Source organism: Ornithorhynchus anatinus, chromosome X5 (assembly GCF_004115215.2).
Source record: "Ornithorhynchus anatinus isolate Pmale09 chromosome X5, mOrnAna1.pri.v4, whole genome shotgun sequence".
Classification (NCBI taxonomy): domain Eukaryota; kingdom Metazoa; phylum Chordata; class Mammalia; order Monotremata; family Ornithorhynchidae; genus Ornithorhynchus; species Ornithorhynchus anatinus.
In genome coordinates, this window is record NC_041753.1 from 44,082,902 (window position 1) to 44,105,173 (window position 22,272).

General features: G+C 41.7%; 1 protein-coding gene across 5 annotated transcripts in view; it reads left to right on the forward strand.

Annotated features, from left to right (window-relative positions):
- Nucleotides 1-11,504, forward strand: part of BNC2 (basonuclin 2) — a 462,055-nt gene extending 450,551 nt beyond the window's left edge. For 4 of the 5 annotated variants that reach the window (XM_029055970.2, XM_039910765.1, XM_007655634.3 and 1 more), the window contains one exon: nucleotides 1,263-11,504. In XM_029055970.2, coding sequence (XP_028911803.1) covers nucleotides 1,263-1,923 — 661 coding nt within the window. In that variant the 3' untranslated portion in view covers nucleotides 1,924-11,504. The remainder of the gene's footprint in view (nucleotides 1-1,262) is intronic. The other variant, XM_039910766.1, reaches the window with a different exon arrangement.
- The last annotated feature ends 10,768 nt before the right edge of the window (nucleotides 11,505-22,272 follow it).

A 22,272-nucleotide genomic window follows, 5' to 3' on the forward strand; every position in this document is an offset into this window, starting at 1 on the left:
ATTTCTCTGTTACCAGAATTGATGCTACAGAATACTGAGCTTTCTCCCTACTATGGAGGGCTTTGGGGAAAGGGATACTCTTTTTGTAGATACTTTTTAATGTGTGGGCTTTCTCAGGTGGAGAGAGGTATATGCCTGTGGGGGCTTCTAAAATAAATGGGAAAAATGGCAAAGGCAATATTTTCAGATAGATAATGACATATATGACTTTGAAAAATTTGATTCCCATTGTACTATCTGGGGCCAATCCTGCCTTCTTTAGCCAAGTAAAACTCCCACCGAGTTGTGTGAGTTCTGCTTATATAAGAAGTTTAGGATTTGGGTTTTTTTTGTTGTTGTTGTTGTTGTTTTTTGCATATCCATGCCTTGATTTTATACACAGTAATTTCCATCCTTTCTTTGGGTATTTTATTTGATCATTTTTTTAGTCAAGATGTCTATATTTTTTGTAGTTTATCTGGTAAAATTAAACAGAAGTATACAAGTTTATATCTTTACTTAAAAGTGTTTTAAACTAATTATTTGTGACCATCTTTGAAAAGTGAATTCATTTGTCTAATTCACTAATTTAAGAACTCAAGTCTTAAAGCAGTGATGGGCTTAATTTGTAGAGGTAATGAGTGCCCTGAACATACTGTTTGAGAGAGAGAGAGAGAGTGTGTGTGTGTGATTGTGGGTGCGTGCATGGTTTACCTCATTGTTTGATTTACATAAACCTGAACAGGCCCAAACACTGCATTATAAGTGAAATCTTTTCTTGACTCCCTAAAGTTAGAACAAGTGGCCTGAGAGATTTAATTTGAAAGTTCACCCAGCCACTTAGTGTTTTTTCTGTGCTGCATCTTGCACAATTTTAATTTGTTGAACCAAAGATCTTTCTGAGAGAAACTTAAAATTTAATGTACTCTAAAATGATCAAGAGGACATTTTACATTGTGTTGATTATCTGATACATAGTCTTATATTCTGAGTTTTCAACTGATGTTGCTGCACCCTAAAACTAATCGAACAGCAATTGAAGCAGTAGGCGTGATTTGGTTTTATATTCACCATATCAATGGGAAATTTGCCTTTTGTCCCAAGAAAATAATTTCAGATTTGCTCACCATCACCCAAACCCTGTAACGGTAGTGTAAATTTTAAGGTGGTATAATGGGTAACAGATGTATTTATTTGATATCTGGTTACTGCAGAGTCAATTTTAAAATGCTCCACTTTTTTCTCTCCCCATCCCCCAAATCCCTTCCCTCTTCTTTTCCTAGACACAGTGCCAACATAAATCTGCACCGTAAACTGTTGACCAAAGAACTGGATGATATGGGACTGGATTCCACTCAGCCCTCCCTTAGCAAGGACCTCCGAGATGAGTTTTTGATGAAGATCTATGGTGCTCAGCACCACATGGGACTCGACCTAAGAGATGACACCTCCTCTCCAGCTGGCACTGAAGATTCTCACATGAATGGATACGGGAGGGGGATGGCTGAAGACTATATGGTCCTAGACCTGAGCACCACCTCCAGCATTCAGTCCAGCAGCAGTATCCATTCCTCCAGAGAATCTGATGCAGGGAGTGATGAGGGGATTCTCTTAGATGATATCGATGGGGCAAGTGACAGTGGGGAGTCTGTGCACAAGGTGGAAGCCCCTACTCTCCCCGTAGGCCTAGGGGCTGATGTTCCAGGATCACTCATGTTTAATAGTGTATCAATGAGCAATGGGGGGATAATGTGCAACATTTGCCACAAAATGTACAGCAACAAGGGGACTCTGAGAGTTCACTACAAAACAGTGCACTTACGAGAAATGCACAAATGCAAAGTCCCAGGTTGCAATATGATGTTTTCCTCTGTGCGCAGCCGAAATCGGCACAGTCAGAATCCCAACCTTCATAAAAACATTCCCTTCACTTCAGTAGATTAGTTTAAGGATGGACATTGCAAATGCCAGCTCTCACAGATGGCCTACATATTTGAACTGCCATAAACAGTGTCTGTTTATATATATACATATACATATATATGTGTGTGTATATATATATATATATATGTGTGTGTGTGTGTGTGTGTGTACATGTATACACCATATTGGGTGTGTGTAAATGTACACATGTTTATATGTATGCATATATATGTATATGTATATATGTATACATGCATATATATGTGTATATATATATATATCTTTGTTCTTTTTAAGAAAAGGAAAGAAAAACCACCAGGTGCTTTAGATGTTGTTTTTCTTTATCCTTTGTGTTTTGGGGGAAAGGATGGGATCTTTCATCTGGGGTGAAAATTAAATACCCTTTAAAATGGCATATGTAAACTTGCAATTAGCCCCAGTTTTGTCATGAAAAAATTTTTTGGTTGTCTCCAAAGACACAATCTGTCATATCTATGTCTGTTGCCTGCAAAAAAAAACCAGAAAAAATGAAAAAATGAAATTAAAAAAGGAACTTCTACTTGTCTTTGTGAACTTTAAGAGAACCTTTAACTAAAGCATGGCAGATTCACCTGTAAATACTTAGCCTTGAGAGGCCAATGATGTAAAACAATTGTATTGATGGTTGTTTAACTCTTCCGTTTAATTTTTACAGTTACATTCAGCTGTTAGATATGCAGAAAAAATAGTTTGCTGGCTAGCTCTATTCATTTATGTTAGCTTTAATGCACATTTTTAAAAGAAACATGGTCTTGTTTTTACTACCTGCTAGATATAGTGATGAAGAAGTGCTAGCATGCTTTACAAGCACTCATCTGATAAAAAAAATTTGTCTTGTACTAATTACATAAATCCAGTCATGCACTTTTTTTCATACACTACAAGGGGATGTGTAATATCCATGCTTCTTTTTTTATCCTTAACCTATTGCCATACTTCAGTAAGTGTCTTTAAAAAACATACACTTAGATAAAAAATGGTCTGGTCAGTATAGGGCATGAATGCCAAATGAAAGTATTAGTGTTATCACAAAACTGCCAACTTTGCACAAGTTTTCAGAAAAGAAAATAGAATTAGACACTCACCATAACCACAGTCAATTTGTTGGCCACCAAAAAAACTGCTTAGATTAAAAAAAGGCACTTGGTGATTCTTTCAAGTGCTGAATGTTGTTAAAATCAATATTGCATCCTTTTTGCTTATATGTTGTTACAAAAAGGCAAGCAGAATTATGTGGTGTGAAACTGCCAAGGCATTTCTTCTTTTAAGCAAGGATACTATTTCAGGACACAAAAACCTAAACTGCTCACTGCAGAAACAAAGCTGAATTCCATAAACGGACTTGGTGTCATTTTCTAGCCTTTGCTTTTGTGTCATTAAGCAACAACAAAATCATCTTGGGTGTTGTTCTGTTATATGACTATCTTATCTGCAGCAAGCACTGCAGTAGTATGATTAAGGCCTGTTTGATAGAAGCAGTCAAAAGACATTTAATGCAAAAGCACTTCAGATTTTGAAAACATGTGCTGAACTTTGATTGAGCAACTTTCCCCTTCAGATAGTCCAAAGAAGGGAAAAAGATAGGGTCTCTCACTGTTTCATGTTGTGTGCTTCCCCACGTTTTGTCAGAGAAGAATTAAAGAGAGCAAGGATCAGAGTAATTGAGAGTGAGAAGGAAGGAGAGAAAGGTCTCCAAATCCTTTTTTTTTTTAGTTTGTTTCCGGTGTTTACACATGTTGCCTGAGTTGGTAAACCACACTGGCAGTCTAAGCTACCACAACATACTGACTAAATGATGATATTTACTTAAGTTCAGCCTATAGCCAAAACCATTAGGGTGTGTATTGTAGACAAAAAAAAGAAGAAAAAAAGAACTATTTCAACAGTTGATATGATACTAACATAAGAGAATGTATTTCTTTTCTATATTTAATGGCCTAGCACATTTCTCTTGTTAATCTCAAACTCAGAAATGCCCTTTGTTTTACGCTTCAGGTTATTTTCATGTTTCATACATTTTGTAAAAAATTTTTTGTGTTCCCATCAGCATTCACTTCCGTTAAATTTGCCAAAGGAAATTGTTAATATGTTTCTTTTTTTCTTCCCTTAGGATTTGTACCTCACAGTATTTATTGTTTCAAAAAATAAGCATCATTAACTGAGAAGTTAGTATCTGCATTCATAGAAATTTCAGAAATAGTAGACTCATGTGAAAGATATGTTTAGATACATCCAGGAGCTTTATCTTTTTTTTAATTGATGCTTTGGGGTTCTTTTAGCCCTCCTAATTTTACAGTTAGAAAAGACCAAAAGTATTTGCAGATACAGAAGAAACTATCAAAAAACTACATGTTGAACAAGAAATGTTTACGGTGAAAAGCTGAGGAATTATTAATAACCACCTTTTTGTTTATTGTGAGCTTTTTTATTTTTCCAAAAGTCTTAATTGCTTTTTTTATTAAATTTAATAGAGATATTTTGCTTTGTTTTTTGCCATACATTTCCGTATGCAGTATGATTGTGAGCAATGAAACTAGAATAATGAATGTGCATTCTTCTCAAACATATGGACCCCTTTAGTGCTACCTATCTTGTGCTATTGTCACCATCCCAAATTATTTCATGCCAAAAGTGCGGGAAAACATTTGTAAAAATCCAACCCAAATAACTAAAGAATATCTATGAAAAAAGCCTGTTTTTGAAGTGTCTACAATCTAAATAAATGACACATCTGGTTTTATTAAAACAAAAAAATTTTTATTTTAATAGTCTAGAAGAGTTATATACCATGATTGAGGTATTAGAAATGATCACCTACCAAATCAATGCCTACTCTGTATTTTTCATATTACTTCAGGGTCAGTTAAAAGGTCAAACAATCTTAGTAAACTAGTTAGAAATAGCAATCAGCAGCTCATGTCAAAAAACAAACTTGGCTGAGAACTCTAGTGTGTTTGTTACACATGGTAAACCATATTGACACAGTAATTAGTCAGGTTTAGAGAGAAACCAGTGTAGGAAAATATGTAATAAAATATCCCCCACACATAAGCCTGCAGTTTGTCCTATATTGGGATCCCATCCTGGTAGTCTGCAGATAACGACAAAGTCACCAATCCACAGCACATTTACTAGTCTGCTCTCTCTTCCCCACTAGAAAAGGCTGCAATCTTGATTACTAGTCAGAAACCTAAAAGAAGGCAGTAGTATACCTATGGCCACAGCTAATACTTCTACCGTAAGTCTAGTTGAAAAGTGGGTGTGGAGAGTCCGATTTTAATGCATTTTAAGGCCCTTGAGAACTTTATCCATGCCTGTTTAACTCCATAGGTAATTTCTCTCACTGGACATCTTAGATGGGTCTCATGATGTAAGAAACTTGGTGAGGTTGCATATTCCTTCATAAAGGGCTACTCCCATGAATTGACTTCAGCCACTCTATCACCAATACAGAGTTATGTGACATAGTTAATGTGCATGCTCCCTAACTAATGCTTTAAACTTCCTATTTTCATCCTTTCAAAATATACATATATATATATTTTGTAAATACTAAAAGGGTTTCATCTGCTGTAGGGAATAATCCTACATACTGAATTGAGAGAGAGAGAATGCACCATGTTTTGTCTTCAGTGTTGATTTTTTTTAAAGTGGGAAGAACGCCTGTGCTGTCAGAAAAACACAGTGGGCTCTAGTTTAAGTTTATTTGAAATAGCAAACTCCTAAACACAGTTCAGTCTCTGTCTGGAAATCACGTTTCATTCTGCTCTAGGTATTTTAAAAGAGTCAAGGTGTTAGCATCCCATCTCCCTCTCACCTTCTCTCAGATGCCCAATAACTGCTAAATGTAAACCCTTCCAAGCCAGTCCAGTGGTGTCACTGTAAATACAGACCAGTGCCTACATAGTGTGAGCCCTTGCTCCCTGGATCCCAGTTACATTCTGTAGTACCAGGAAGGCACAGGTTAGCTGAACCATTTAGCACTTTCACATTGCTCTAAAAGAGCTCTAAAAATGTCCTGCTTCCAAGAATGGCCGATTCCCAGGGAACCATGCTTTCTTCAACCAGGGGAAACCAGGCACTAGACTTCTGCTAACTAAACTGTGCACTTTCTTGTTTTCTTCCTTCATTCATTCCAGGACTGGCCCAACCAAATGAGCATGGACCAAGGGGGAAATAAAAAAGGGAAAACAAGTCACAATGTGAGCAGGTATCTGTCCACTTCTAAATAAGACCTCCTTTAACCAAAAAGGAAACAGAAGCAGATTGAGAGGTTATAACTTGGTTCATTGACATTGCATTAGATCAACGTATTCAATTAAAGGAAACTGTAATAAAACACTGCCCATCCGTTACCCCAAATGTACACATCACCTGAAAGAAACAGATTTGTTTCCACACAGACACACCTCTGTTTTTCTTGCTTTATATAGACAAAACTATTGGTTTCATCCAACTCACCAACACACTGAGTAAATTTGGAATAGTGTTATCTGGAGTCAGGGCATCTGACTAGATGGCCTCTTGAAGTCCCTTCTAATCCATTGATTCTGGTTGTGAGGGCAGGGGAAGGGGGCTCATGGTTGCAGTATCACTTCTGTGAGAGAGGAAGTGAAGAACAAATCCCAAACATGCAGATGAAGGAATGCTAGCATTCTTTGTAAGGAAAAGGTGAGAAGTAGATGCAAAGAAGTAACTCGAGTTCTCAGAAGATGTGGCAGATGTACTGAGAATACAGAAAAGATCACTGGAGCCCTTCTGAGAGGGAGGAAATCAGGAAGGGGTGGAGGCAAGTGAGTTGAGAAAAATGAAAATGCAAAAGGTCAACTAGAGCTCTCTGACTAGAGAAGCAATTGGTAGGCCTAAACTGGAATGGTAGAAAGGGAGGAGTTGGGGCAAGTGGTAGCTAGAATGGGCCAATTTTCTTTTTGGTCACTATTTAGTTTGCTGCTATGGCAACAAAGTCAGAACTCCATTGCTATTTGGATAGATAAGGATCTGTTGATCAAAAGGTGGTCACATGATCAGTCTCTCTAGGGGGAAGGAAAGGAACTTTTTTTCCCCTTCTTCATCTTTGTTTTTTACCCAGAGCTACACCATCTGCTGGCTTGAACCCTTCATCTACATGTTAATGCAAGTCTACATCCTACCACCCTGTATCTTTATTTGGCAAGCAGTATGATGATTCCTTCAGAAAGTATCTATGGCAGAATGAAAGAGTGGCTCACCCAAGTTGCTATCATGCTCCCTTATTATTTTATTTTAATGAGCTCTAAAACAATGTAATCCATTAAATATCTTGTATGTAGATTTCTGGTCATATACTAGTCCAGGGTAGTCTTGAACTTAATAGAAATAAATCTTCAACCCCTTGCTTTGGCTAATTGCCAACAATTTCTGGATATAGCATACTCTTTTGCATTTGGCAATATCTCTGAGAAATCGAAACTTCTTGACACCACAGAGTTAAAAAACAAAACAAAAACCTAGGCATATTTACAAGTATGCTGTCTTGAGTCAGTATTACTGTTCATTATGATACTCTATTAAAGAAGAAGGAACTTACTGTAGTTGTCATAAAGCTATTTTTTCATTCTTCTCATCTAAAGTGTGTTGTTGTAAATTCATTTGACCTTTACTGCAAAAAAAATAAATACTTCTTTTTTATATAAGGTATCAAGACAAGGCTCAGTTTGTAACAAATAGTGGACCATTATGAAACAAGAAAAAAACTCAACTAGAGCAGCAAGAAGCTTCAGTTCAATTTCACCTCATATCTTTCTAATAACTTACTTGTCACTTTATTACCTTCCAGTAATGTGAACGCTACTGACAAGACTGTCACACTAACAGCAGACAACACCCTCTCTTCTTCAGCCCCAGATCTCCTGGCTACTTATTGCACTGGCCCTGAAGGGACACAAACTAATAGTGTGCTTTCAAGTTCAGCACTTGGCCATCAAATATAAAAGGATGCGTAATTGCCTGTTTATCCCTGGTGAAGGGGAAATTGAGTACAAGAAGTAGGCTTTCCCACTGAGTTTCCTGATGCACACACACATTCACACACAAACTCTCTCTCTCTTGCTCTCGCTCTCTCTTTCTCTCTCACAGACCACACACACACACACACACACACACACACACAAACACACACGAACATGCACACTTCTACAGTGAGTGAAAGGTGGATGTCTATGATATGTCTTTGGGAAGCCCAAAGGCTGCCCCCAACTGCTCTCTCCAGCTATCAGGCAGACAGTAACAAGATGACTTCTTAAAGGGTCAGCAGAGAAATGCTGTCTGGGATGGCCCTTTTTGTCGGCTTCTGCAAAAACTAACCGTGGCACGTCTTCACCAGACCATTTGGGGATGGCTGGGAAAGACCCCAAGCCTTGGCTCCAGAGAGCCAAACCAAACACAAGGCACATTGGAGATGTGTGTATTTTCCTAGAAGGGAACCTTGGAGGAAAAAGAAAAAAATCCTGATCTGATTGTTTTTTGTTTTTTTTCCCCCTATGAAATAGGGCCTTGCCACAGTCAATATGCCCTTCTTTGGCAGGTTGGCTGAGCATGATTTTGTAGAGGAGGAAGTAGGTACAGTGATTTTAGCATTGAATCAGGGGCCGTAATGTACAGATAGACCTCTCCAGAGACTTGACTCTCCTGAGCTAGGAGTGAAAGCTGAAGAATAACCATCCCATTTTCCATTAATTCACCTGAACTGATAATCTAAACAGAACATTTGGCATTACCTGCCTCTTAAAATAAATTCAAATAGCATTTAGCATGTTTGAAAAATGAAAGTCCCATACCCACTTGGAAATCTGGATAAAAGCAGTGTAATCGATGAGATGTGATGGTCCACTTTGAATGAACAACTGAGAGGAATACACGAAAACATTTTGGTTCCCAAACCCCTTGATCTAAAAGAGATCTGTATGTAAACGATGCCATTTTTGTACTGTTGAACTGCTGTGTGATACTGAGGAAGTGACATCTTGGAGATTAGTGGACAGCAGCATCATTTTGCCGCCCCTTAATTACAATCTGCTTTTTGATAGCACATAGCAAATCTAGGGGTGTGTGCCACTTGGGCCACCTTGTCCCTCCCCGTGGAGTGCTGTCAGCCGTATAATGTGTGAAGGCTCCTTCCTTCCTCATAATGCACATGCACATTGACTCAAAACCCATCAGCAAAGCTACCAGATGGGAAATGAATGGATGTTATCTTTGAAGGGAGCTGAGGAAAGGGGAAAGGGAACAGCAGACAATTAAGCAAATATGTAGCAACAGATCCAGGTTGGGCTAGGACTTTTTCACAGCTGATGCTGGAGATTGCAAGTGAAAGCAGAGCACTTTGAGAGGAGTCTTTGGGTTGGGGTAGGGAGAGTAATTGTGTTTTCTGGAGTTGCCTGGTCTGTTTCTGTCTAGCTCTAGGCAGACATTTATCAAAAGGAGACTTATAACAGAGTCTTCTATAAAGTGAATATGGAGTCTTATACTTGTATTAATATAAAAATTGAGTTGCCAAAATTGTAGGGATTCTGCCCTCTTACTAATTTTAATTTTTTTCTAGCCCTAAGTAACAGGAGAAGCCTAAATATGTTTTTGAGAAAAATGGATTCAGGACATTTTTCTTTTTAGTATGTGCCATCCTGTTGGGGATGAGGGTAGAGAACAAAGTATTTTAGCAAAAATAGAGAAAAGGATTCCATGTAAATATATTGCTTGAGAAGAGAGTAGCAGCGTGGCAGGCCATGGTTTTATAAGGCTTCCGTTGCCAAATGCGACACTGAGATAATGCAGTTAAGATGGTTAACTCATTAATTGTTAATCAGACTCTGCCCGCTTCTGTTAGAGAATGCAAGAATTGAGGAGTTGACTCTGGGGAGGTGATAACTCCAGGTGTGTGTGTCTGTGTGTGTGTGTGTGTGTTTGTGTGTCTGCATGTTATCTATCTGTGTATCCGTATGTGTCAGAAAAGGGGCAAAGAAAACAAAAACCTTCCAAAGGTCCATGTGCAAGGAAGAGAAAATGGCCTGGAACTATTTTAGTAGGCGTCTACCTGCCTTCATTTACAATGCTGGGAGAGAATGTGTCTGTCCTTGTTCTGGCTGTGAATTGTTATGGTAGCTACGTGAAGCATTGATTCATGAGGTATTGCTCTTAAACTCCCAGACAATGTGTTGAGTTAATAGGTTCACTTGAGATGTATAAACTAAGGCTGATTGTTTATTTTTTCATCTAGTACTCCATTTAAAGAGTTTTTGCATGTCTTTGTAGTCGCTCCAACCTTTCATTCCCTACCCTTGTCTCCCTCACTTCCCCATCATCATACCCATGCCCTGCTCACCCTCATTGGCTCCACCCCTCAAAAATGATCTTGGACAAAAAACACCAACTTCATTCTATGCTATCCTGAGTCCGATCCCCTTGGAAACATTTGTGTGCCCTATCCCACATGGGTTTATCATCCATAAAGTGAATAAGTGAGTGAGATGTTCTAGCATTATATATTAATCTGATATGACTTAATATCAAAAACTCTGAAATCTGGAGCAGTAGTTTTCTGGTGCACACTGGTTCAGCTGCCCTACATAGAGAGATTAGCCCAGGCCAGCAGCCTCACTGTTACAAATCATTATGGACAGGGAACAGGTCTGTTGATTCTCTCATATTGTAGTCTCCCAAGCGCTTAGAAGAGTGCTCTGCACATAATAAGTGCTCGATAAATTCCATTGATTGACTGATTGGATGGGGAAAGAAGAATCGACTGGTTGGAAAATGCAGGAAGCATATTCATGAGCCCTACCAGGAAAGAAAATGATTTAACGGTCACGTAGTCGTGGTTCCAAGAAAAAAAAACATCATTCCCATTTCCAGGAGTGTCCTTGACTCTTGCCTGGTATACTTTATAGTTAAGAGGGCTTTCCCCCTGCTTTTTCCTGGTCCCCAGTGAGGCAAGGGTGGGGCTGGGGGAAGGGGCAGAAGTGATCTCCCCAGTCCTAATGAAGTTGAGCAACATCTTCAAATTCATTCTAGGCAGAATATGTGTTCTGAAGCAGTTGTTTCACTGGGGTTATAGTTTACAGTAGCAGTGACCAGTTTCAAGGAAACTGAAACTCTTAGAGAGGCAGGTTAGGGGGTTGACTATTTCGGTTTCCATCATCTTTCAAACACTAGGAACAAGTGAAACTGGAGTGCCGTGCTAAACCTCTCAGCAGAACCAAAGCCTGCACCACAAAATTGAGCTGCACCGGAGATGTGAAAAGCTTGCATCACATAACTGTGTCATCGGTAGCTTCATAAACACTGTATGTATACCAAGCAAGGTTGTTCCATTAGTAGGCTGAGGGAATTAAAAGTCTTTTTTTCCTTCATTTGCTTTGTCTTTCATTGTATTTTCTGTACTATAACTGTCTGCAGTACATCTTTTGCATAAAATGCATAAGGGTTTGGGGATGTAAATGGAATTTTATTCATATTTTGTCCAGATACCTCTTGTAATTTGTATCAAAATTCTTGTACAATTTTTATATTAAAGATTTATCAGTCACTGACCTCTCTTCATGTCCTCAATTGTGGGATGACGGGAGCGATTCCAACACCCCTATCACTACACATCCACCCACACGGTGGTTCACATCAACATATACATGATCCAGAGTTGTTCCCGAAGATGGAGAAATGCAGCCATTTAAAATGAGATTGCCTTTGTTTTCTCTTTGCCAAGCTCACATGTGAGTGGGCGGCAATGAAAGGGGCCTTCCTGCTGATTTTTTTTCTCCTTCCTGAAGGTTTTTTGATTCTTGGAGCCTTTAGAAAGTAAGGCATCTTACCAGAACATATCCCAATACCATTCAGTGAGCCTGATAACAGAAGTCAAGGTCTTGTCTGTGTTCAGGGCCTGGGGGGGAAAGAGTGGGTTGGAACTCTGCAGAGAGTCCAGCCAGTTCCTCCTTAGCCCCTTGAGACCTTTCTACACTGAAAACACCATTCTTCAGGCTCTGCCTCTGTGTCACCCAGGAATTTACTTCTTTCTCAAAACCTCTCCGTCTTCCCTCTTCTCTAATCCTTTGTAGCACTGGGTATTCCTCTCGCCCCCACCCAGGAAGAGGAGTGCGAGAAGAAAGTAGGCATCTCTGCAAAGAGTAATGATCTATTGTTTTTCCTTCAAATCTGTGGGAAGCAGTAGATAAAATCATGACCATATTCTTTTGGACTAAATGCCTGCATTTCAGTTCACAGTCTCTTGGCAATGCTTTTGGCCTACTGTGCTTGTTATCTTGAAATAAAACTATTGGATGGAAAGATGTCATATTCTGCAGCTTTTTCTCCCCCTTCCATGCTGCTTGTGGGACCACAAAAAGGCAGCCCTTACTGTGCTTGTTTTCAACTGATTAATTTTGTCGCCTCAGAAATTCCTAGGGAAGGACTTAGGCTAAGCCCAAACTTCTGACAGGTGACTCCTGTTTTTCTTTACCTGTCAACAGAGGTAGATTTTTACGGGTTTCCCTCTAGGCCCCTGACATTTTCTTTCCGATGTGCCAGCTCTTTCCCTCACACTCCCCCATTCTGGTTTTCACTTGGTCCATAAGCAGAGGGGCCCTAGCTAAACAGATGCTATAAGATGCCCCCAGTTAGTTCACTACAAACAGGGCTCGATAGGTTGTTTACTCAAATGGCCGGACCTTCCCCCCACTGACATAAACAGCAGACTGGTTTGAATCTACGACTGGCATTGAATCATCAGTTTATTCTCCTCGGTACGTGAAGCGCTGTTCTCCCTTTGCTTTTCAAATCCTGCTTCACACCGCCCACCCTCTCTTTCTGGCTGACTGTCTGTCTGTCGCAAATAAAGGGGGTAGGGGATGAAATTAAAGGTTAAGCAACTTTGGGGAAATCAGCCTCTGTTGAGGCATGTGGTTATCCTCCCATGTTATTAAATGTCATAGATGTGTTAATGCAGTTCTGCATGGAAGCCAAGCATAATTATGATCTTTTCATCTGTCATAACACATCTATAATTGGCATGAATTCCCCTCAAATGGCTTCTTTTTTTGAATGTAAGAATTTTCCTAGTCAGAGAAAGGATATTAGCAGGCACCCATAAAGACAGCTTTTGGCACAACACGGAGCAAACAGCCTGGGTGAAAGCCAGTCAGCATGCACTGGGCCACTTGAAGATTTGCCGTCTGCTCGTTCGCTCTCTGTCAGTTGACAGTATGACAGTAGATTAAGTGCTACTAATTTAATAAAGCTGCTCCTCCAATGATTTTGATCTATCAGTGAGAAGAGGTGGGAGGATGAAGGAGGGTGGGAAAAAAAAGAGAATATTGAATCGCCTGAAGTAATACTGAAAAAAAATCTATTGATCTTGTGTGAGGTGCAGTTATTTTTAGTCACATGACTCAAACTCACCCAATCATTACCCATATTCATCAGAGACCGCATAATGAACAGAGGTATTGATTAGCTGGGGCAGCTAGAGAGATTTCCCAACAGTGCTAGTTCACATTGATAGGTCTCCAATGGGAATACATGCAAGTGCAGCCCCGTAACATAACTTATTGTGTTCTAGGTTCTTCCATTGATTTTATTTAAAGAAAAAAAGCCCACACAATGCCTCTCCCTTGACCTTTTGCTGAAGCCTTGCCTGAGAGAAGAACACAGAATGACAGTCCACAAGTAAACACTCCCATTTCAAGTTTGCAGCTACAGAGGCTTATGAATGCTGGTCTTTAGCCAAGGAATGCTGCCTCAGCTCATCTTTATCTCTGTTTCTCTTCACTTATGTCACTTTGATTTACAGAAATTCCCCCTAAACTGGAAAATGCCAGTCACCATTCAAAGCCAACAAACATATGAAGCAGTTTACCCCTAAAGAGCAGCATATGGTCTAGCAAAATTATCATGCTGCTCTGATTGCTCCAAATAAGCAAGGTAAAAATGTCATGGACCCCAGTTTGAGTGCATAGGACACATACAGCCCGGCAAGCTTGCAACATTACAACCATCTTGCCTCATGGCAAGACTGAATCCTCACCAGGCTGCTGCTCTTGGAGAGTAAAGGGCGGGATTGCTTGCACACCCTGGACCCACTCTGCCCCCTTCCAATATTGGAAGAGTGGTTTCATGCCCACGTCCAACGAAGGTTCTTCTGCTTCTCCAAAGTTGGTTGTTTCCCACATGCTGTAGTCATTAGAGGTCATTTGTTGCTTGATAGACTCTGTGCTGCTTAAAATTCCAGTACGTAACTATCAACCATTAAACCACAGGGAAAAAAATAAAGGACTAAGAAAGGGATGGCTATAAAAAAGCCCATATACTCAAGAGCCAAGAAATCACAAAGTAAGGTCATCCGTCATCCTTACCAGATATTAACAGCACTTAACTTTATATTTGTGAAATGCTGTGGAAACAATAGGTTACCCCTTAGCCAAGTAAGTCACAGTAGCTTGCTTTACTCAAATCTACCCCCACTCCCACCCCCACACAAATCTATCTCATTAGACACATTCCCCTGAGTTTCAGGGAACACTCATCCTCTTACCCCATATCTGAACATTATTGCTAGATCTGAATTGGCCTTACCTTTCTCAGTAAACATGTCCATCCTAAAGCATGTCCTCACTGACGGTACTTTATAGAGTCACCTTCAATCTTTCCTCTGTCTTTTTTTCTCCCTTTAACCATATTTTTCAGTTCCATTTCTTTTTTCTTGTCTGATTCTTTTTTTTAAAAAAATCAGTTCAATATATTTTGTTCCTGTGGGGTTAGGATGTAGCTTGACTTCTTTCCAAATGTAAGCACTTGTAGAAAAACTCTGATATGCTACAATAATTTTAAATCCTGGGTTGCATGCTATGTGCAGCGACTTCACATTATTGGAATGCTTCAAAAAATTTTCATAAGCAATTGAATTTGGAGGTTATCAGGGCTCTGGGCATGTGCAATGTGAGGTGATTTAAAATTATTAGACCACTTCAAAGTTTGAGAGAGATTCATCCTTACAAATATAAGTGCTATTAACAAGTCAAAGTACTCTCATAATTTCCCATCTCTGTGCTTCCCCAGGTCCGTCCATTTCTTCTTTTTTTTTTTCCCAAATGAAGAATTTCACTCCCAACTTTCATAGTCATTTGCAGGCCAAAAACAAGACACTCATCTGATGAACTCAGATGTTGCATCAATTTGTTTTCTGCAGAAATTAATCCTGCAGGATGCTACGCTTTCATCTCTCTGTTCCTTCAAAACCGCAGACCTATAAGTTTGATAACACAGCTCCTTCCAAAAGCCTCAGTCTCACCTACCAAACCTGCAATGCTATGTTGTTTTTCAGGAGGACACAAAGAGTTTTCTGAGAATTAGGTGGCAACAGAAAACTTTCACCCACAGCTTTTGACTGGGCTTCAGTAAAAGTGTTCAGGTCATTAGGCTTAGTTAATGGTGGTGCTTTCCACAGTTGTGGGACTCAGCGTGTATGCTGAACCAATTATCAACATACCAAACATATTACGCATCACTTGCTGGAAATGGTTCTCCCAATTAGAAAAGCCTTTTGGTGCATGGAGGGATTGGTGGTGGGTGGGTTGGGGGGGAGGGGAGCTAAGGAAACCCCTAATAATTACCCTGGTTCACTGATAGTTTGCGATCTCAGAAGTTTATTGGGCTGATGTAGCTCATACCTTTACAAACATGGTTACATGGGCTGGGCCACTACTCTGCAATGTAATTTATGTTTGAAATGGTGATTTGTTTCCATCTTTAATGGTGAGTTCACATGACTGCTAATAACTATCCATTAAATGCAGAGTCTATAGGTGCATTAGTGAAGGCACAAGATAGCATCCATTATAGCACAATGGCCATGGGCAGAGCTCTGTACTAGGCCCTTGGGAGAGTACAATTAAAGCATAAGACATGCCCCCTCTCCTCAAGGAGCTTACAATATCATGATTTAATTGCCTCCCACTGGTGAAAGTTTCAGGTCCTATCCTACCCCACACATCCTATCCGTTACCAAGACCTGCCAGTTTCACCTATACAATATCGCCAAGATCCGCCCTTTCCTCTCCACCCAAACGGCTACCTTACTGCTACGGGCTCTCGTTATATCCCGGCTAGACTACTGTGTCAGCCTTCTCTCTGACCTCCCTTCCTCCTCTCTCGCCCCGCTCCAGTCTATTCTTCACTCCGCTGCCCGGCTCATCTTCCTGCAGAACGATCTGGGCATGTCACTCCCCTTCTTAAACAACTCCAGTGGTTGCCTATCAACCTCCGCTCCAAACAAAAACTCCTCACTCTAGGCTTCAAGGCTCTCCATCACCTTGCCCCTTCCTACCTCTCCTCCCTTCTCTCTTTCTACCACCCACCCCGCACACTCCGCTCCTCTGCCGCCCACCTCCTCACTGTCCCTCGGTCTCACCTATCCCGCCGTCGACCCCTGGGCCACGTCCTCCCGCGGTCCTGGAACGCCCTCCCTCCTCACCTCCGCCAAACTGATTCTCTTCCCCTCTTCAAAACCCTACTTAAAACTCACCTCCTCCAAGAGGTCTTTCCAGACTGAGCTCCCTTCTCCCTCTACTCCCTCTACCACCCCCCCTTCACCTCTCCGCAGCTAAACCCTCTTTTCCCCCTTTCCCTCTGCTCCTCCACCTCTCCCTTCCCTTCCCCACAGCACTGTACTCGTCCGCTCAACTGTGTATACTTCCATTACCCTATTTATTTTGTTAATGAATTGTACATCGCCTTGATTCTATTTAGTTGCCATTGTTTTTACGAGATGTTCTTCCCCTTGACTCTATTTATTGCCATTGTTCTTGTCTGTCCATCTCCCCCGATTAGACTGTAAGCCCATCAAACGGCAGGGACTGTCTCTATCTGTTGCCGACTTGTTCATCCCAAGCGCTTAGTAAAGTGCTCTGCACATAGTAAGCGCTCAATAAATACTATTGAATGAAAGGTAGTACAACAACGTGACTGCACTAGCTGAAGTGATTTAGGAAGACCACTGGGGACTGTTGACCACTTCCCACACTACCTCAGGACCACCCTGGGCATTGAGGTTGGGTCCAGATTGTCTCTGTAAATACACTCCCAAATGAAGGGGGTGGTTCTAAATTGGGCTAGCCTCTCCTGGTGCAAGAATCTGAGTTCTCAGGAGCTATGATAAGCTCAACCAATCAATCAGTGATATTCAGCAGGCAAAGCAGAAGGGGGGCACTTAGTCAGGGAAGGCCTCTTGGAGGAGATGTGCTTTTAGTAGTGCATGTGGCTCAGAACTGGGATCTCCATGCTACCTCGCAAATTGATTAGGAAGGAGATTAAAGGGAGGCCAGGAACCACCCTGCCTCCTAATGACTCCCAGAATCAGGTGGCAGCTGCACTGGGGTGGAGATTGGTCCCAAGTCTCACCCAAGGCCCACAAAATGTCATGCTACTCCAGAGCTGTCCCAGGGTGCTTTTACTTGATGGCCTGGTGTGACATACTCATGGTTCCAGCCCTGAAACAGCTGTTCACTGCAGCATTCTCTTTCGTGGCAGAAGAGCAGCCTCGAGATTACCAGCAGCCTTGAGCCTTGAGATTACAGACTCACAGGCTAGACTACTGTGTCAGCCTTCTCTCTGACCTCCCTTCCTCCTCTCTCGCCCCACTCCAGTCTATTCTTCACTCTGCTGCCCAGCTCATCTTCCTGCAGAAACGATCTGGGCATGTCACTCCCCTTCTTAAACAACTCCAGTGGTTGCCTTTCAACCTCCGCTCCAAACAAAAACTCCTCACTCTAGGCTTCAAGGCTCTACATCACCTTGCCCCTTCCTACCTCTCCTCCCTTCTCTCTTTCCACCGCCCACCCCGCACGCTCCGCTCCTCTGCTGCCCACCTCCTCACCGTCCCTCGGTCTCGCCTATCCCGCCGTCGACCCCTGGGCCACGTCCTCCCGCGGGCCTGGAACGCCCTCCCTCCTCACCTCCGCCAAACTGATTCTCTTCCCCTTTTCAAAACCCTACTTAAAACTCACCTCCTCCAAGAGGTCTTCCCAGACTGAGCTCCTCTTCTCCCTCTACTCCCTCTACCACCCCCCCTTCACCTCTCCGCAGCTTAACCCTCTTTTCCCCCCATTTCCCTCTGCTCCTCCCCCTCTCCCTTCCCATCCCCTCAGCACTGTACTTGTCCGCTCAACTGTATATATTTTCATTACCCTATTTATTTTGTTAATGAAATGTACATCGCCTTGATTCTATTTAGTTGCCATTGTTTTTACGAGATGTTCTTCCCCTTGACTCTATTTATTGCCATTGTTCTTGTCTGTCCGTCTCCCCCGATTAGACCGTAAGCCCGTCAAATGGCAGGGACTGTCTCTACCTGTTGCCGACTTGTTCATTCCAAGCGCTTAGTACAGTGTTCTGCACATAGTAAGCGCTCAATAAATACTATTGAATGAATGAATGAATGAATGAATGAAAATATCACTGTGACCATGAGTACGGTGATCAATTCAGAACTTCTGATTTGAACAGCAATCTTAGACCAAACCTAGATAGAGATAATTACCCAGCTACTCAGGCAAAAAGAAATGGAAGCTCTTCCTGAATGACCCAGGTAAAAGAGGGTTAAGAGATTAGGTTTCTTTGCCAGGATTATCCATCTCCCCACAAGCTTTTCTTTCACTTTGAGTCACCACCAGACAGCCATTATGGGTCAAAGAGACTATGGAGGCATGCAGAGGCTTCATTCTGAGTCCCCACTCCTTCTAGACTATCATTAAGTGGAAAAGGATGGCATGACCCAATGAAACGTTGAGGTTTTCCGTTAGCTGATACAGAGGTCCTGCTTGGTCCAATTCAATCACTGTGATAACCTGGCCAGAACAGTTTTAGCTGAATCAGCAAATTCTTGGCGATCTCTAGTTTTGGGGTTTGCCCAGAGAGAGATTTTTTCATATAGATCTTTATTTCGGAAAACTACCTACCAAACTAACGAAAAAAACAAATTTTAAAACTTGCTGGGAGGTTTTCCTCTGGATATGAGTGGTTTGGAAAACTGTCCCAAGTCGGATTTGGACAATAGAAAGTCGTTAGGCCCGTTTTTACAGTAAATTGAGTGGTATTGTGGCTGATTGCCTTGCTGATTCTGATTGTGATTTGAAACACAAAGGGGCTTGGGCCGGAGGTTTCCCCAGCATTACAGATATGAAGCCATCCTACAAATACAGCAACATTTCCCACTATTGTGATTGAGTCAGGATCTAGTCCTCAAGCTTCGGTTCCTGGACTAAAAATAATCCTTGCATTAAAACCAACAAACAAGGACATTCCAGCAAAGATTACCCACAGCTCTGTGAGGACAGGCTAGGTCAAGCCCAGGAGTGGGGCTGGATACTGCCAAGTTGAAGGCATGGATGTGTTTTCCAGTCACAGCTCCTTGTCCCTCAGGCCAACAGTAGCTATTTTGGCACTAAGCCCTGGGAGGGAATAGGAAGGGAATTGTCTCTTGTCACTCCAGCCCAGTGCCCACAAGAAGTACAATTGATGAACCCAACTCCTCGTTTGGTGCTTCTGGGCTGAAAATGAGCAGAACCTCAAAAGAGATGGATGATGGCTGACAGTGGTGAGGGGTCGGGAATGGTAAGTAATCACGGAGATCCAACTCCAGGGGAAGAATTCTTTGGTTCAACCAGAATTCTTTGGGTTCAGGCCATAGAGAATCATAGGCTTCGACCTAATTATAGGATGGACTGGGTACTCTGACAGAAGGGACAGAAGGTTCCACATCATCTATTGCAGGACCAGAGAAGACAAAGCCTTCCAATTCCTCCTCCTTCCAATTTTGCCTCAGAATGCACGGCAAGAATAACAACAGCAGTAAGATGAGCAGTAAATCAATTCTATGAGGGAATATTCCTCAGGGTCCTCACTGCTCCAGGAAGGGCTGTCCTTGGCCCTTGGCTCCAGATCAATGGCAAGACAGAGATAACCTACCTGTGCATATAGGTGCTGCATTGGTGTTTGTGTATGGGGGTCATAGAGCTTCTTTAGTGATTAGTAAAAGTTCTTCGTTTGGTGGCAGACAGCATATCCCTGGGTCTTTCCAGCTCTGATGTTCCACTACTGGTTTTTTAGTGGAGTTGCATAGTCTGTCAGTTTGGGTATGATCATGAGTTGCTCCAAGATGTTGCTGAAGCATTCTGTTTTGTGCTGTATTTTCTTATTCTGGAGTTTATTAGTTTATTTTCATCAAACCACTCTTGAACCCAGGATGCTCACTTCATCCCTCCAACCTGCTCACTGCACTTCAATCTCGTCTATCTCACTGCCAAACTTTCCATCCACATCCTGCCTCTGGCCTGGAACTCCCTCCCCATTCACATCCCATGAACGATCACTCTCCCCACCTTCAAACCATTATTGAAAGCACACCTCCTCCAAGAGGCCTTCCCCAACTAAGACCTAATTTCCCTTACTCCCTCTCCCTTCTGTGTCACCCTTGCACTTGGATTTGTACCCTTTATTCACCCCTCCCTCAGCCTCACAGCACTTATGAACATGTACATATACATAATCGATTTTAAGGTCTGTCTCCTCCTCTAGACTGTAAATTCATTGTGGGTAGGAACATGTCTACCAAATCTGTTCTACTGTGCAGTGAAGACCTTTGGTGGGATTTTTTTGATAGTGATATGCCTTCTGTATAAATGTTTCCCTGGAATGTATGTATGGGAAGATTCAGACTCTATTTAGTAAATGGTCCTAGAACTTTTTCCCTAGTATTGGGGATAACTTCCAAATAAAAGACAAGCCTATTTCTGAGTTCTGGCAAGAAAAGGTATTTGCAATCTCTTAGGCTGCCTGTTTCAAAGAGGAAAATTAGTGGAAACCGCACAAATGCCCTTGGGGACTTCCCCACCTGGATGTTGTGGCAGGAATTGAATCTGGAGCTGGGACCAGAAAAAGGTGGAAATAGAAGACAAATGGGAAGTGTTTTGTCTTTTGGCTGATGTGGCTTTGCTGAATTACTAAATTACCCCAAGCTGGGCGATGTCCACAAGAGCTTAGGAGACACCAAGCACATGGTGACATGGTGGCCAACACTACTCTGGGCTTGAGTATGCTGAGTAAAACTTGTGAGAACCCTGCATTCAGAAAAGAATAGGGAAGGTAGAAAGTGTACCTGTAGAAGGCCTCTATTTTATGCTCTCACTTCCTCTTTTCCCACTCCCTTCTGCATCACCCTTGCACTTGGATCACACCTTTTATTCACCCCACCCTCAGCCCTTCAGCGCTTATGTATATATCTGAAATGTATCTATTTATATTAATGTCTGTCTTCTCCTCTAGTCTGCAAACTCTCTGTGGGCAGGGAATGTGTTTTTATGGTATTTGTTAAGCGCGTACTATGTGCCAGACACCGTACTAAGCTCTTGGGTAGAAACAAACTGGTCTGGTTGGACACCGTCCCTGTCAGGGTGGAGCAGAATTGGAAGGGCAGGGCTGCGCCTGCTGACAACTAAAGAGACAGCAGATAGCAGGGCCTAGGACAGGGCTGGGAAGCCCCAGCTGACTGAGTCCACCCTGCTACTGTTACCCTCTGTGTCTTCAGGCCATGCTGCTTCTCAGGACCTCGGGGAGAATGAAGAATTTGGTTTTAATGCCTATTCCACTACCACAAAGGTACAGGTTTATGCCACTTGGAGAAAGGTAGCTAGTCAAAACGGTGAGCATGAAAACTAGATTTTCTTACCTGGCTAAAGATGAAAATAACAGTGGCCCAGCATTTTGGGTGATGAATCCTCTTTTGAAAATGAAAGAAACCTCGAAGAGGGGTTGGAAGAAGAGAGACTCTTTGAAGATGGAGAGTCTATAAAGTAATAAGATCAAATTAGAGATATACTTTGGGGTAATAAATGACTACAAGAGGGCTGAGGAATAATTGCAGAGCATTAGGTATTTGTTCTTTGTTCTTAAAAGTTCAGTCGATTCCACTTGTGCAAGCAGACTCTCACTGTGGGTGCAGGACACAATGGAACACAGCAATCAATCAATCAGTGGTATTTGTTGAATGTTCATTCATTCATTCAATAGCATTTATTGAGCGCTTACTATGTGCAGAGCACTGTACTAAGCGCTTGGCATGTACAAGTTGGCAACAGTCCCTGCCCTTTGACGGGCTTACAGTCTAATCGGGGGAGACAGGCAGACAAGAACAATGGCAATAAATAGAGTCAAGGGGAAGAACATCTCATAAAAACAATGGCAACTAAATAGAATCAGGGTGATGTACATCTCATTAAACAAAATAAACAAAATAAATAGGGTGATAAAGATATA